The 17,423-nt window shown below is 36.5% G+C and overlaps 1 protein-coding gene across 3 annotated transcripts in view; it reads left to right on the forward strand.

Moving 5' to 3' along the window:
• LOC120626358 (moesin/ezrin/radixin homolog 1) overlaps positions 1 to 17,423 on the forward strand; it is a 77,278-nt gene that overhangs the window by 16,225 nt on the left and 43,630 nt on the right. For all 3 annotated transcript variants that reach the window (XM_039893857.1, XM_039893860.1, XM_039893858.1), the window contains one exon: positions 10,638 to 10,817. In XM_039893857.1, coding sequence (XP_039749791.1) covers positions 10,638 to 10,817 — 180 coding nt within the window. The remainder of the gene's footprint in view (positions 1 to 10,637; positions 10,818 to 17,423) is intronic.

Here is a 17,423-nt window from a genome sequence, read left to right on the forward strand (position 1 = left end):
ATAAAGTATAGGAGTATAGATAGACAATTGCCTGTACGATGTCCGATTCCGCCTTACATCATATTATTTTCACTTTCTACTAAATCTTCCCTTGAATCTCTGAAAAGGGTCACGACACCCAAGCCAAGTGTCAATATTAATTGTTCCATTACATTTTACCTTGAACATTACGTGTAATGCCTTTGCCAACTTCCTGCCATTAGTGGCACGGTTCGTCATTTGCAATAATATCCATGGAGAATTGCCGTACTGTTCTCATGGTCGATGGTACCTGCCTCATTGAGAGATGTGCGGTTTACGTAATGTTATGCAGATCCGTTGTTACCATGCAAATGAGCGAATTATTCCGCTTGTTATTAAATGTTTACAGTCATTTAATTTACAGCTGTACAATTAATTACTATTGTGTCGCTGGTTGTTTTCCTTCTGGCAAGTTACCGCTATTAATAACCATATCATCGATACTGTACTGTCTGTCTGTACCAGTCCACTGCTGGACTAAAGGTCATGCTAAGCAGACGGGTTAGTGATCGCAGTGGATGGTAGTGGTAGCATAGATAAGGCTGCTGCCCTTTCTCTATGTTCCCTTTCTTACATCATTCCCTTCTTCGCTTTTCTTTCTTTCGCGCGAGTGTCGTACACTCGCGCGAAAAGGAGTTGTGAAAAATGTGTTCTCATCTTCATCGTCACCACACGGCATAACTATATTAACCATATTATTTTTGTATACTTATTTGAAATTACAGTTTGTTATTGGTTAGTTACAAAATAATGTAGCGGTTAAGGCGGAGGTCAGAGAAGGTCACCTTCGAAGCTACATTGCACATTTCGCAAGTTTTGATGGTTCTCCGAACCGATTTATGTTAGATAAATTAGGAATGATTCTGATGTTTTTGACACTGATTTTACAAATTGTATATGTGTCAGAGTTGGCAGAGTTACACCGCGATTTCTAGAACGTGCCTTAAAAACTTTGTTCTAAAAAGATGAGAAGATTAATGAACCTGCTAATTATTGTAAACAGCAGCAATTTCAGCCGCTTACAATTAGCAGAATGGGAGTGTTTAAGTGTAACTTAACTAATAAATGAAACTCATTATGAAACAGATTAAAATATACTTTCACAGTTTCGGTTTCAAGAAAGCGAACACCACGATGATTGATATTTTCGTGACATGTTATCGCTGTATTATATTCTCAGTTACGTAATTTGTTGTTGGTTATTTAGTCGGATTTTACTTTCGTTCAAGGTATCAATTGGTTTTTTTGCTGATACACAATTATATTTATTCGAATAATTAATTTGTTTATATCAAAAAAATAATTGGTCATCACTAGTTAGTTAAATGCTTCATCTTTATTCCTAAGTCTCTTCCTTAGCAGCTTTATATTAAAGCGTTTAACAACAATGAATCTTATTCATAATAATCAAAACTGTTTACGAAATATTTTGTCGCAGTATGCCATAATTATAAGATGCTTTGTTGGGATTCGAGATTGTGGAAAATCCCAAATGGCCAATTAACTGCAAGTTTTTAATAAGTTAATCAGGCATTTTGCCTACGTAACTGATTTTTTGATATCTTTTGCTTGAAATAATTTCTAATATCGATCTCTGGAACCTATGGAGGCCCAGAACATGCATTTGAAATTTGTGTACGCGGATCGAAAATAGGTCCTAAGTGCCAACCGTCTTCGTTCATCAATATAAATAACACTTTAATAAAACTATTATAATCTCCTAAGTACCTTTTTCTCCCATTTTCGCTGTAATCTCAACAAATTATAATTCATGTTCTAACTCGCAAGTAAGTGCGCCGGTGATGTCACCTCGTATCTTATTGTTTGCCAAGACTGAGATGCGCAGCTCAAACACTGACTATACCTATTTGTAACTATTACTTGTACAATATAACCTCAATTCAAATAGGTTTGTTGGATTTATCTACTCATACCTTCCTACCTACCTACCTGTCTGTATAGGGCAGCTTAGGCGCTGCGATCCCAAACTGCGTTCTATCTGGCCCGATAACCTGCAGGGCTAGCACGGGCAGGAGACAAAAATTATATCCCCCGATTATATCCCCTGTCAAGGGATATAATTAGTATTTGTTTGTGTGTGTGTAAATCTGTGGGAAAAGATACATTTTTATCCTTTCCACGGAGAGATAATGATCCTCCGCCCATGCCAGCCGTGCTGCGGGAATAAATTTTTGAACTTCTTAATTTCGAGATGAAATCAAATCTGTTACCATATAAGCTGCGTAAGATTAGGTTATTTTATTAATTTACATACATCATCATTGTGAACACTTGATAGTGCAAACAGTCACTATATCGCAGTCAGCCTTAAAAACATCTTGGTACAATATTGCAAGCCCAAAACTCTGGCCCACACCAGAAAGCGTGTTTTAAGTAGGTAAACGCTTCTGTATGGCTGAAGTTTATCTTGCATAGTAAATTACTCAGGATCTATTTACACATGATCATTTTACGATTCTGACTCACGAAAGTAGGATACTTCGATAACACATTCGAGCCAAGGCTTCGCGTGAGGTCGAGACGTCTTTTTGCCATCCCGGTGATAAAATTACTGGCACAGTACTAATTACAGTTAATTTTAACTGCGATGTTCGAGTTCTTGTACCGTAGTTTTAGGAGTCGGAAATCGACATTAGTGACACAAAATGAAAATGCATTACATGCAATGGTGAGTCTTCTTTATAGTTGTAATAGTTTGAGTTTAGTGAGACTTGTGAGGCTGAAATCAAATTTCAAATTCAAAAATTCTTTATTCATGTAGGCCTATCACAGGCATTTATGAAGCGTTCATACATAAATGTTTACATAATTGTAAGGGGATGGTAATAACTTCGTCCGTCAACTTAAACCTAAAGTTACGAGGGTTCCAAACGCGCTCTGGTCTAAGAAGAGCCCACAACAAACTTAGCCGGGTAACTGAGAGGAAACTTTTGAAATTGTATAGCATATCCTCATCCTCGGATTTATTAATGATTCACTGATGTGATGGGCACCATGAAGACCGTAAAACAATGCAATATTGTCATGAATCCAACCGATTGACATCCACAGCTGGACATAGGTCTTTTGTAAGAAGTTCCAAATTCCACGGTCTTAGACCGCTTGCGTCCACAATAGTTTGTTCTTGTGGTCCATTCAGTAGGAGGTCCAACGCTGCGTTTACTGGTGCGGGTTGCCATTCGGTGAACTGACAGGCTCTGGTCGATTAGTTCTTCTTTATCTTTTTTTTTTGTTTGCCTTAACCCTTGCCACTTTAGCTTTGCGTTCGTTAAGCTATATCGGTATCTCTAGTAGAGAAGTTTAAATCCGAGCATAGCTCATTTCACAGTGAGCTTATATAGTATCATAGTAAATCAATGTCTCTACATATTTCTAGAAGAGTTAGGACTTCATGTTATCATGCAAAAGGCGAGGTAAAGATAAATATTATTCGTTATGAGTTGTTACTGATATTAACCTATTCTATTAGTCTGTCTATTTTTCCAATGTTTTCTTACCTTACCCGTGTATTTCTCTTATGCCTTTGACTGTGTTACTTCAGACGCGTACAACGAATTAGAAACAAAATACTTGCTATGCGATAGCTGCAGTAAGAAACGCATTCCTTTCGTCATTATTAGTCTCATAACGTCCGGGCACAGACCTCACTCATAAGGTTGATGGAGATGTGTGACACTATACAATTTATGTCTTGTCTGCTATAAATCTCATCTTGATTGTCATAATTTCTCATAGCTCAGCCTAGAGACACCAGCGGTTTTGTAAGATAGCAAATTGCTAAAGCCTTGCACAAACATCCGTCGCGTCGTTACACCGATAAGTCGCCATAATGTCGCCTCTAGAAATCTTATCTTCAGAATGCATTACACCTACTGGATTATTCTATTCAACATCTATTAGGCAAATTTCGGAGATCAGACATTGTATTGAGATTTATTTATTTATATATGAATATCCTAATCCTTAGTATACTTACAGCTAGTTAAAACGTATACTAAGTCAGTTACAAATGTACATCTGTACATTACAAAAATTAGTTCATTTGTCTGAATATAATTTAGGAACTTAGCTACACCTATATTAAATATATCAATTTGTTGGTGCTGAGCAATCATATTATTAAAAAAAGAGAGCGCGCGAAATGTTGGAGCATTTCGAGCATAGTGCGTACGTAACGAATCAAGTGAAAATAGTGGCAATCTTTCCCTGCAAGTTCGTACTGTTTTTTACCAGGCACTCGCACAGCTAACGAGCATTTTCTAAGTAGTTCTGCATGCATAAACTTTATTATAATTAATATTAACTCCTTCCATTTGATCAGATTTAAATGCGGGCTGTTAAGCTGATTGAAAATGCTTGTAGCACCAGAAAGTCGGAAACTTTGAAGCATCTTTGATACTTTAGTTCCATATGCGTTTATCGACACTGTGGGATCCTGAAGAGTTTTTGAATTAATACTTCCTCCCTTATTCTCTGATAGTACCAAGCGTCGTAGAAACTACTCCCACAAATTTCATCCCCACCAATTGGATGGCTTGTATTGCTAGACCGTTCGTTAAACCAACAAATTTTTGCTTGTACATGCAAATTGTGGAACCTACTTCCATCTGCGATATTTCTGAATAACTTCAGTATGGTGTTTCTCTAGGGGCGAGTAAATATATGTCTTAAAAGCTCGCGACGCATCGGCAGTTCCCCTTGTATATGCAAGTGTTCATGGGCGGCGATAACAAAAAAAACAAATGTCTGTTTGTTTCTTGGTAGAGATTTTTCCTATCTTAATTTCTATTAGTTATTATTCTCTACAGTTCTAATCCCGCTCATAATTGCTATTAGTCACGTCATTGTTATCGATATAAATGTAATAAATACTTTTTTATTTTATATATTTTTTTAAATCATGTCAGCAGGCTAATAAAATACAGCATGACAATATATTAAATAATTTGCGCCAGTCAAGACACGCCATTTTTAGAGTACGGAATGTGATTTTCTCGCTTACCGAGCACTCTTTTTGAACCCGCACTATATTATATATTCTTGCTGTAAATCTCTTGGAATGCCCGTTAAAATGTGTCTGGCTGTTTCGAAGAGTTACCCGGATAAAATAATATGAGACAGATTTTTTTTGATAATCTATTTTTATAAACCCGAATATTTAATATCAGCGGCGATAATCGCTTAACATCGGGTAACTCTCTTGTCAGTAGATGGTCGTATACGGGGTACCGACAAGGTTACAGAATTGATTCACGAAATTCTACAGTTAATTTGTCAAGTATCGATTCCAATAATGCGGGCCGTAACAGAGCCAACTAAAGCCAACTATAGATGTACCAACGAGGCGGTTTCTGTGAGTTTCAACGAGTATACGATAGTAAATGATTAGTATGATATGGTTACCAGTGATTCTTGACATCATTATGATAAGGTAACGCTAAGTCTCAATAAGTTCATTAATTCTGCTATATATTAAACATTTCAACCGCCATACACGTCAAAAACTCTGCAGCCCGCCCAGAGCCGTTATCACACTAGCGATTTACATACATAATGCCAGCGAGATGATTCCCATGCGTACTTGAAGAAGGTGAATAGCTAAGTGCTGTGTTACAGTAATATCTGAAAGAGAACCATCTTTACCCGAGCCGCGGAATTTGAACCGTTTGTTTTCCCGGGACAAAAAGGTAGCCTGTGTTAATCTCTGACTTTTCAACTCTATTCTCTACTCTGAAATGCACGTTGATCGCTCGCTTAGTTAATGCATGAAAGAAGGACAAACAATGTAAGAGACTTTCGCATTAAAGTACAATATTAGTTAAGATTAGTAACTTTAATATTTAATCGCGACTTGAAATTTTGTAATAAACTATTTAGTCTTATCTGCTATTCCAGACTATAATCTATATCTGTGCTAAACATAATCTGGCAGAGATCGCTACTAAACGATAAGGCCGCCTTTTGTATTCTACGTCTGTCTTTGTATTTCTATTGTTTTTTTTTTTAAATTTAACTTCATAGTAGTGTGCAAATAAAGAGTTGAATAAATAATAATAATAAATATAATCCGTTTAGCCGTTCTGCCGTGATTAAATAACAGCCATCCATTCAAACTTTGGAATTTGTAATATGAGTACAGATAATAAAAAGAAAGCTATGTGACATGAAGTCTATTTTCAGTTTTTATTTAATTAAATTAATCATCATCATCTCAACTAATTGACGTCCACTGATGACGGGAATAAGTTTTTTATAGGGTGTTCCAAATACCACGGTCTCGTACCGCTTGCGTCCAGCGTTCCCTACGACTGGTTTTATGTCATTCGTCCACCTCCTTTGATTTAACTAATATTTACAAATATTTATTATCCTTCATTTTAGCTACGTTAGTTAGTACCTTGAAACACTGACAAACTAGAGACTTAGAACACTAAATAAGGATTGGAAGTTTGCATGTCTGTAAACGCAATTTGATGTGGGTCGTAACCAATGCAGCTAATAATGGGGGAAGATTGTAGAAGCAAGGCTCAACGTCGGCCTCGAACATAGCGATGAATGAACGTAAAGGCACATTGTTAGCTGATAATATCTTACACGATACTATTGTTCAGAGATTTACGATCGCATGATAATAACACTAACTTATATCATAACTCTACACTCTTGGATAGTTATATATAAATTTCAAACAACAAAACGCAGTTCAATAAATCGTAAGGTTATATATGTTTTTCAAACCACTCGTTTACAAGTTTAGATTTGTTTGCTTTCTTCATCATCCTTGGAAACTGGATCTCTATTAAAAAGGTTACTTACAAAGGAAATTGATAGTAATCAATAGAATCCAAAAAGTTTCAATCACATCAAGAGTACAGCTCGTCCTTGTCAACATAGAACATTCTTCCTTCCTGCCAAATCCTTGTGGACGTCCTGACCTTTTTTCATGTGAATTTTAATCGTTGGTAAGAAAAGGATAGCTAATCTTCTGTTTAACACTTATCGGCTACCTACTAGAAGAAAAACGTAACGAACCTCGGTCGATCTACGTTAATTATAATAAAGAAGATCTTCAGACCACTATCCGACTCCCGTTAGATTATATCTTACGCACCCTTCCTTACATGTTATAACTTACGAGCTTATACGCGAGTACCTCTTCGAATATTTTGATACAAAGCGCAATACAAAGCGTTTTGCGGTATTTACTAGTTATTCCTTTAAATTATGGCACATTTTTACACAAAATGGCAATATATTGTTACTGTTTCTATTATTGAGATCTAAAAGAAACAGAAGAATAACGAGCCATATTATGAACAACTAGTTCCATTCCACAAAGTTTTAGTTCCCCTCACTGCATCATAGGAACCTACTTAATTATAACGTGACGAATTTCTTTCATCAACTTAAAGCGTTTACTTATAGCAGAAAAATAAAACCTTAATCATATAATCACGGGCACGGGTCTCCCCCACAAGGAGAAGGGTTTAGGCCGGAGTCCACCACACCGGCCCAGTGCGGATTGGTGGACTTAACACGCCTTTGTAAACGTTATGGAATACTTCAGGCAAACAGGTGTTTCATTCACCGTTGAAGCAAGTTATATTTTAAATACTTAAAACGCACATAACTTAGAAAAGTTAGGGGTGCGTGCTGGTATTTGAACTCGGCCCCCGAATTCTAACCACTGGGCTATCACCGTCTCGTTTCTATCTGAATTTTTTAAGTTTAATTGAAGCTGTGTTATAAATTTAAAACAACTATATACTTACTGATTTGTATTTAATCTTAGTAACGGAAATTAAAATTCAGATCAAGGAGAGCGTTATTAGCTAATATGGTATCTAAAACTGTGTACTGGAATATTATTAACGAATCAATTTCCTAATACGTGCTTTGATAAGATAAGTTATCACGTATCAGAGGTAACCGACCGAACTATTGTAACTGAATATGACGATGCTCATAGCCGGTTTCTTTCTTTGAAGTTATATATGATATGAAACTCTAGATACTAGATTTATGTATTATTACTTAAAATCCCACGGGATTCTTTTAAAAATTTACCACGAGCAATGCATCGTGTTTATGCTCACGATCCAACAGCTAGAGCCTAATTTCAGTGCAAACAACTGGTAAGTTTGACCCTATGACAAAGTCAAAATCTCGCAGGAATCGACCTGTGACTTTTCCGCCAATTTTGAAGAAATCCCCTCTCTCCATCTTATCATATATATCAAATTTAGAACTGAGAAATAAAGTAAGCAAAATAATAATAAATGTGCTAATTAATCAGATACTCAATGTCTCCGTATAAGGCTTAGGAACGCAGACTACAAAAAAATTCGCGAATATGCTGCCACAAATAACGTTCTTAATCTCCGTTTCCACTAAACATGGCGTCGCCTAAATCGAATGCCTAATGAATAATTATTTTGGCGATGTCTATAAAAAAAAATCCTGTGCAATTTATTCACACACTGCAGAAGTGTAACTTCTGAAAAGAAGCCTACGAGAGATTGAGGTGGATGTAGAGTATCAGAACTATTAGGATAAATGTAAGGTTTATTATTTAGTTTCCATTGTAACTAGAATAGGTAAAAAAATGTATAATGTTTTCTATCTCACTCTGTCCTACACATATATGTGTTTGTGTGTATTCTATCTCATTCGCTCGCCGGCTGAATCCTACACATTTATGTGTTTTTGTCTCTATGTACTTATTTTTTAGTTTCATCGAGTTTCAAATAACAACGATTCTAAAGAAGTTTCACTTCAAAAAACCGTTTCACCAACTCTTAGGTGATAACTATTGGTGAACGGTTTATGTATCTCCTTCGATTAGGCGTTACTTATTTAGGCATTGCCTTGTCCGTCGTAAGAGAAAACGGGCGAAAGACTAATACCGAGAAAATACAAAAACAGAGAAGTGGATGATGTAGTTGACGTAACTTTTAATTCATAAATCGTTTCGATAGTAATAGGAGTGAGTTTGTAAATAACGAATGACACAATCGTCCCCCGGAAGATCACATCCGTTTGGCACCGACTCAACAGTATCGTGTAAATATAGATGCAAAACAAATTGCAGCTATTTTGAGTTCGAAAATCCCCTTTTAAAGTTTATTTATGTTGCTTTTCTTAATGCGTCGTTTGAACTTTGGAAGTGTGTTTTGTTTTGTTGTGAGTTTTGTACGAGTTCCCGGGTGCACTTGTTAGTGCTGTGGTCTTATAAGGGTTCGATTCCAGGAAAACGAGCAGTTTGTAAATTTATAATACCTGAATTTTCTCTGGTCTAGCGAGCGCGAGAGGCTGAGGTTTCAGACATGGCTAGTATATACGATGCTGCTTGGAAAACAAGCTTGGGCAGGTATAAAATAACTGTCATAATCTTAATAAGTTGGCCCACTACAATCTTAGACTGAATCACCACTGCGCTCGCTTGTAATGGAATAAAAAAAATAACCTCCCCAATTTATTTTTCTGAAGTCTCAAGTTTTTCGAAACTGTAGTTATGAAATTCACCTCTAAAAAAAAAAAGAGAAGCTTTATTTTTCGACGATCAAAAGGTAGTAGCATCGTGTTTTGAAATCTTGCTTTTAAATGCATAGTTAAAATAATAAAACTTACTTACTATTCTATAATTATTTCACTATAAACAAACGTAGTGAACAATTTTACAAGCTCTTTTAAATAGTCCATAAATCCCACCGGCAAGAGATATGCATAAGGACACCTATTGGACTTTAATACTTGTGCGATGAAATTTTAAAGTCAAATAAATAAGTCTGCAAATTTTATATAAATGAGTAAAATCTTTTATGTATTTAGAGACTTAAGTTTATTGTTTTCTAAATTTAATAGTAACAGGATAATTATATTTTCAAGATATTTTTCTAATGTTCACGCCAGGCCAAATGTACTGAGGTATATTTATAACATTACACTAATCACTGGTACTGTATTTTAATGTATTTTCCGTATAGCTTATCGTAATATCAATACCAGTAAGAGATGTATTAAAAACTATTTTTATGGCGCTTACTTGTGTACAGTGTAATTGTGAAAACCTGCTCAGTTATAGTAATTTTCTATCTTCTAAAACTAAGGTTTTATAGCTAAACCGTAGATACATTAATATCCTTTTATTATATCGTCATCGAAACCAAAAACTAAAATGATAGTTATGACTATTGTTTTCTTTAGTTTCTGTAAACTGGCTTTTAGCTATGTTTGTTATATACCTAGATCGGAAGCTTTGTTCTTTAGGCAGCATGCAACATACGTTAGCACCAAGAGAAACCGTAGTTAAACGCTAACTAGAATTCAGCACATGTACTGAATTTTTTGCTGTATTGCTGTTTTGAATATTTGTAAGTGGTCTGCTTACTCCTAATTAGGAATAAGGAGGAAATGTAAGTGAAATCTTGGTTGGTGTAACTACCACTGCATGCATACCAGTCCCCCACAAAACCCATCGATTAAAGCCGCATTCATAATTTTCCCTCGTTTAGAGCATGAAAAATTTCGATTTACCCTCATTTTAATAAGCTTATGATTATAGTTTCGTAGTACTAATCGATCGGTCATTCCAGATGAACGTCCGGGTGACGACGATGGACGCGGAGCTGGAGTTCGCGATCCAGCAGACCACCACGGGCAAGCAGTTGTTCGACCAGGTGGTGAAGACCATCGGGCTGCGCGAGGTCTGGTTCTTCGGACTCCAGTACACCGACTCCAAGGGCGACCTCACATGGATTAAGCTCTACAAGAAGGTTAGTACTTTGTTTATAAGCTTAAATTATGATACAAAAGAATGATCGTTCGGAATATCTAGTTAAGAGTTTCTGCACCATTAGTACAATATTTACTCGCTGGCAATCAAGGATTCGTTTTTTTTATATCGAAACACTCTACCGTTAAAGTAATATTTAAAATCATTTAGATTTGCAAATTCTGTTTTCCCTTTTTTGTTGCTATTGAAGTGAGCGTTAAAACAAGGTTGTATTGAAATTTACTTTGACGTTACCTAAAGAGTGTCGATAGTCGAAACCGACCTTCGATTCGGAGCGTACAAATCTTATGCTAAGGCTACTGTTGTGTATCGTTGTAAATCTTGTCTTGTCAATCTTTCGTAGAGTTTTTCCGTACATACTCTTAAATAATTGAGTTATAATAAGTGTACGCCTGAATAATTTTTAGTTATTAAGTAATAAACTAGTTTTAAAATTTACATTGTTAAAATAAATATATTGTTTTACTATAGTCTTTATAGTGATTAATAATGAGACCACTACAGCGTTTTGTTTTGTATTTGTGGAATTAGTGATTCTTGCACTTGTTCTGCACATGTAGTACTTGTTATTACCAATGACTTTTACTTTGTTATTACCAATGACTTTTTTAGATTTTCCTAGAAGTTTAGTTTAGTCATATCAGTGTTGGTTAATTTTCGGGCCAAACTATACCCGTGTAGTGGTTAGCACTATGTTCTTCGACAGGGTAGAGTAGGTTAAATTTTTTTTTTTAGCAAAATATTTTTATTGTATATATTCGGTATGGGCGGGAATGTCAGTCTGCCTCTACGAAATGTGTGTTAAGAGCTAATCAACAAACACGACGAATCAACAACTATAAAAGTAAACTTTTTGTAAGTTTATTATTAAGTCACTATACCAAAATTTTGTGATAAAATGTAATACTGACCTTTATTTGACTCTCAGTTTTATGCATTCATACATTACATGTTTTATTGTAAATGCGCGGGCGTCTCAAAGTTTGACGCTCGTGCGATTCCGATGAAGCGCTTATTTTTAGCTGCATTCTTAGTACAAGATTGCTCGCTCGCAATCGAAGAGTCATTTTTGAATTTGGTGTCACCTGAACATCAGGAGTAAAATGGATCTTATTTGCATTGCAGTGGAAAATGTAAATTATTGATGTTGGCAGAGAGCAACTGCTGATTTTCTTGTTTGCTTCTTCTCAGAAGAATCTGCCTTCCGAACCGGTGCAGTGGTGAAGTCACAAATAGACAGACATGACGTTTCAAAAGGGCTTATATTAGGCCTTCTTGAAATAAATGAATTTTGAATTTGAATTTCCTTAAAGAGTAATCTTTCCTTCAAATAAATGAATTCTGAACTATGTGAAAACTGAAATTTGCTTAAAATCTTAAATTCAGGTTTTTGACATCGTTTGTAACACAACAATCAGAAGTAAGCGATTTGCAACTATAAAGCGACTCACATTAGATCTATTTTACTTTGACGATACTGAGATTGTTATACGAAAACGAGCCATCGTTTGCGAGTTAGCTAATCTTGTACTAAGAGTACTGGACAGCAAGTTCAAGCGTACCTACATCGAATCGATATTATTATTCGTGAAAACATTACGTTCTCATCGATTTATTGCCGAGATAATACTTTTGCGTGCGTTTGCCAAATGCACTTCATTAATAACCGATTTATTGCTCTTTATACGTGATTTGTGGAGACGTAAATACTGAATATTCTTAAAGATTTTTATGTAAAACAATTTTTTCTTTATCTTGAGTCAAATATTTCTTTATAGCTCATAGATAGCACTTTTGGTCAAATATGACGTAGAAGTAAGTTGATGGCGATAACTAAACTCGTCAATTTAAAACTGAAGCTACAAGGGTTCCAAGGGTTACAAGGGTTTTCCTGGTCTAAGAAAAAGCCCACAACGAACTTTTTTTTTTGTTATCACCATCTCACATTGTCATTAAAAACTATTAAAGAGATACGCTAATACTCCAGTTTCTAAAACACGACATTTTTCGTATAACAAGTACCCATAACACAAGCTACGCTTACTTTGGGGCTAGATGGCGATGTGTGCATTGTCGTAGTATGTTTATTTATTCATTTGTACATTTTAGTAGTAGTCAAGCTTTTTGTGCATTAGCTCGACGGGGGAACTGCTACTACTAGTACTGTTCCGGTCCGAAGGACACAGGGTAGCCCTTTGTAGATCGTGTTCCACTTACCATCAGGTGGCTGTTTAGTCCATCAATTATAACATTAAACAAAAATTTTATAGGATTAGCTAAAAGGGTTTTTCCTTCTCGATTGTTTTGTATGGGTTTAAATTAATGTGACCACGCATGGACAAGGTAGACTTCGCACGCCTTTGAGAACATTTCGGATAACAGAACTAATAAGCAAAATGTCCCTCCCCGCTAAATCAAGTGATATTTGATTACATAAATTACATAACTCCGAAAACTAACTTTTCTGGTGTCTCGTACCGAACTCGGTCTCGTAAGGGAGGCTGAAGTTATACCTACTAGCACAGAATTAAGAACATACAGAAACCGTGTACACGACTATTATTGAAGCATCAAAAACCACTCTACTTTAGAATGGTTTCTCGAACAAACAGTTAGTCACTTCATACCACTTAGCAGTTGACAGTAATTATGTTACTTCTAATGTTCTAAGCGTTCACCATAAAACGGGAAAATTGTGAGTTGTGACCTAGTAACATTTCGCGGGTATGAAGTGAGACATGCGCTGGGCGTTTTCACTGTTTTCGAACACGATGCATTGCATTAAATAATGGCTGAATGAGGGTTCTGGACGTTCTTAGTTCTATGCCCACTAGGCTATTACTGCATCAGCAGGTAAATCAACTCGGGGAAACTTATTTACCCACTTAAATTGTTCAAGAATAACGAATTGTGATTCACGTCCAGTCGTGCTTCCGACATGTTGTTATTGCACCTTCGGTGTACACCGATTTTCCTGTACGTGTACAAACGTGTCCTTTGTCGACATTGACCCGCTAAAAGCAATGCCATCATGTATAAGTTACCTACAGCCTGCCCAAATTTAAAACTCACCCTAGTTATGAAAGCTGTGAGCCTACGTGAGGACAACTGCTGTGACACTGGTTTGACATTGCTGTATGTAACTTTTTATTAATGGAAAAAAACTGAAATAAAAATAAATAAATAAATATATTACGACAATGCACACATCGCCATCTAGCCCCAAAGTAAGCGTAGCTTGTGTTATGGGTACTAAGATGACTGATGAATATTTATATGAATAAATACTTATAATATACAGATAAACACTGGAAAACACTTATGTTCATCACACAAACATTTTCCTGATGCCATCGTCTCTGTGATTATTGATCCAATGTAATCTGATCATTAATTAATGGATTTTGACTTTTTGAGTCAACATCATCGTTAACAATGGTTGATGAGTGCGGATTGGAAGAGTTCACACTCCTTTGAGAACGTTGTGGAGAACCCTCAGAAATGCAGGTTTCCTCACGAAGTTTTCCTTCATCGTTAAAACAAGTGATATTAACATTGCAAGTTTATTGCCTGCCGGGCTGTGGCGTACACAGAAATTTGGACCAGGGTAGGCATAAAGCATTAAAATGTCAAAATCCTCCTCTGCTGCTAGTTATATGAAAATGTTGGGTATCCAGCGCCTATGTGCGTGTATAAAGTGCACGCCAATGGTGCCGGGAATCGAACTCGGTCCCCTTAAATGAAAACCTAGTGGTAAGACTAGTATAGCCTACTATTTAGCCCTTTTTTATTTTAATGTTGTCTTTATTAGTATGGGCGCTTACGTTTCGACGAATACGATCCGCTTCACGTTGCTACAACTACTGAGAAAGACAACGGCTGTCGAGTACAACCGACATTGTGTTAAATACAATGTCCGATTTCTACGGCGATTGAGTGTTCGAATTCCGTATTCACCGGTGTCGCCTCGGTGAATGGGTAAACAGCGTGCTTACTCTGGAAAGCGATTCCTGCGAACAGACGATTCCATTGCGATAAAGACGTGCCTTAAATCCAAGATGGCGCCAAATCGATACTAGTATTTTTTATTTATATCCGCATGGGAAAGCTGAATATAGATTATAAACACTAATCTCTTTATACTCCTTGTATCCAATGCCTTGTGTCCAAAGCACACCTTCGCTTTAATATTTTTTTTTAAGTTCTCTACCTGTTCCAATATTCCTTAAGCCGTATAGTAATGTTGGAATTGCATGTTAAAAATAGATGACACCCTCTTAAGGCAGTTGGACATATCTATTATTAGCATATTACAAAAAACCGCATAAGTCGAAAGCTTCGTTTGAGTGCTACTATGACGACACAGACAGACTATCTGCTATCTGTGTCGGCACAGTAGCAAACTGATCCATCATGACACTAGTAATATTATGAACCCAGTGAGTTTGGCGAGCGACTTCTAATTATCACTAGATACGAGGTTTTGATTCCAGATTATTATCTTAGACATCTTTCGGAATTCGTATAGAAATTGGAAGCGCGTTCAATAGTAAGGCTGCGGGAACAGGTGTAATGTTACCAAACCAGTTCTTGATTGTGGGTTACGGTACATTCCTATTGGTTATGAATATTTGATTATTTTTTAACTGCCTTGTTGCATGTTCGATTCCAAGTCACGAGCTTCTAGGTTCGATTCTAGGTACGGGACAAAACTTGATATACACATTAGGTGTGTTTTGACGAATTATAATTCTCAGCACGAAAACCATTTTGTGCCCGAGCTGGGAATCGAATCCAGGCCCTCGTGATCCGTACTGGAACACTAAAACAACGAGGCAGTAAGTTATGATTGGTAATATAAAATAAACCGTCCAGTGTAGTTACTGCCTTCGCTTATTTGTTCTATTCCTTATCACTATCATATCTATTGATGACAATGTCCGTTAACACTCCTAAATCCGGTTATGAAATTATTGTACACAATTGTGTTGTAATTTGTATTTATAACTTGAGTATGTTTTCACATTTGCAATGACCATCGGTTGGCAACATAAGATTACTAGATCAAATATGTCCAAAAATTGATAGGTTATTGGATAAATCTGTGAGAACCAGACCGGAGCTCGAGGATATTGGTGTTGTTTCAACCCTAGGCTTCAGAAATCGCCTTAAGCCATCGGACCCAGTTATCAATGCCCGCTTCTATACCAAGTCTTTTAGTCACTGCAAAGTTCAGATGAACCCATAAATGTTTTTGCTTTTGCTTTTGCGTTTTGTTTTTGCTATGCGAAGACTCTTACATCTACTATCGTTAAAAAGATCAGTGGCCTAGATTAAGAAAACATTCGAATTATTTACTAGTACGTGACATATCGTAGTAATAGTACTGTAGACATTGCTGATATACCATTATAGAGGTCAAAAATGAATTGTTCGAAGCGCCAATCTTTAAATAAAACGAAAATTTAAATTTTTTTATTGTCAAAATTTCATCATCATCATATCAACCCATTACCGGCCCACTGCAGGGCACGGGTCTCCGCCCATGTCCCACTCCTCCAGTGAGAAGAGGTTAAGGCCCTAGTCCACCACGCTGGCCAAGTGCGGATTGGTGCACGAATGAAAATTTAATGTAAATAAACTTGAGATATTCGAAAAGAGCAACTGCTGATTTTCATGCCGGCTTCCGAACCGGTGGTAGAGTCACTAAAACAGACAGAGTTGTCGTTTCAAAAGTGCTTATAGAGTGATTTTACTTGAAATGCATTTTGAATTTTTGAATTTTGTCAAGACTAAGCCTGTTCGACTATGAGACACGTGGTGATGAAATCGAATCCCATACGTATACTTTTACTGATCACCCTAGCTCCCGTGCAACTTAACATGATAGCACTTTAGATTTTTCACTTGTGCGAGATAAAAAGTACCCATGACACTCTCTGGCCTATGAACTACTACAGCCTATAGTTAGGCTGTAGTAGTTCATAGGTACACGAAAGAAGGACAAACAAAAAGACCAACGAAACGTTGACATTTATAATATAAGATAATAAAAAGGGATAGTACAGAAAATATACGTGTAAAATAAGAAAAAGAGAAAACTAATTCAGATCTTCAACTTGGACCGATCACTTCATGAATCGATCTCTATTTAAAGACAGTTTCTGGCGTATGCCAATATGACTGGTTGGCTGATGATAATCACTGACTATATTGCTTATAGCAACAAGATACTTAGTTGCAATAATTGCAGCCGCTCAACGTGTCTTGCACGCTCGTTAATGAATCCATTTGTGTCGTTAACGGCAACTGACTAGTTCATCGCTTGTCTCTGTGTTACAAAGTGAAAATAAAAAAGGCCACGTGCCTCCACGTAAACACTAGACGAGTACGGTTCGATGTTCCCGAGCCAATTGTATATAGCAAAATGTAATACGGCATGCAAAAGCGTTCAAAATTACGAGTTATATTCGGCCATTTTTACCTGAGAAGTAACTCGAGAATCTACATCACAACATGTAGACTGATATTCTCAGTTACTTCTCATTGAAGATCAAAATCATCTTCTAGGCAAGGGTTATAAATT

This window comes from Pararge aegeria, chromosome 9, assembly GCF_905163445.1.
Source record: "Pararge aegeria chromosome 9, ilParAegt1.1, whole genome shotgun sequence".
Taxonomy (NCBI): Eukaryota; Metazoa; Arthropoda; class Insecta; order Lepidoptera; family Nymphalidae; genus Pararge; species Pararge aegeria.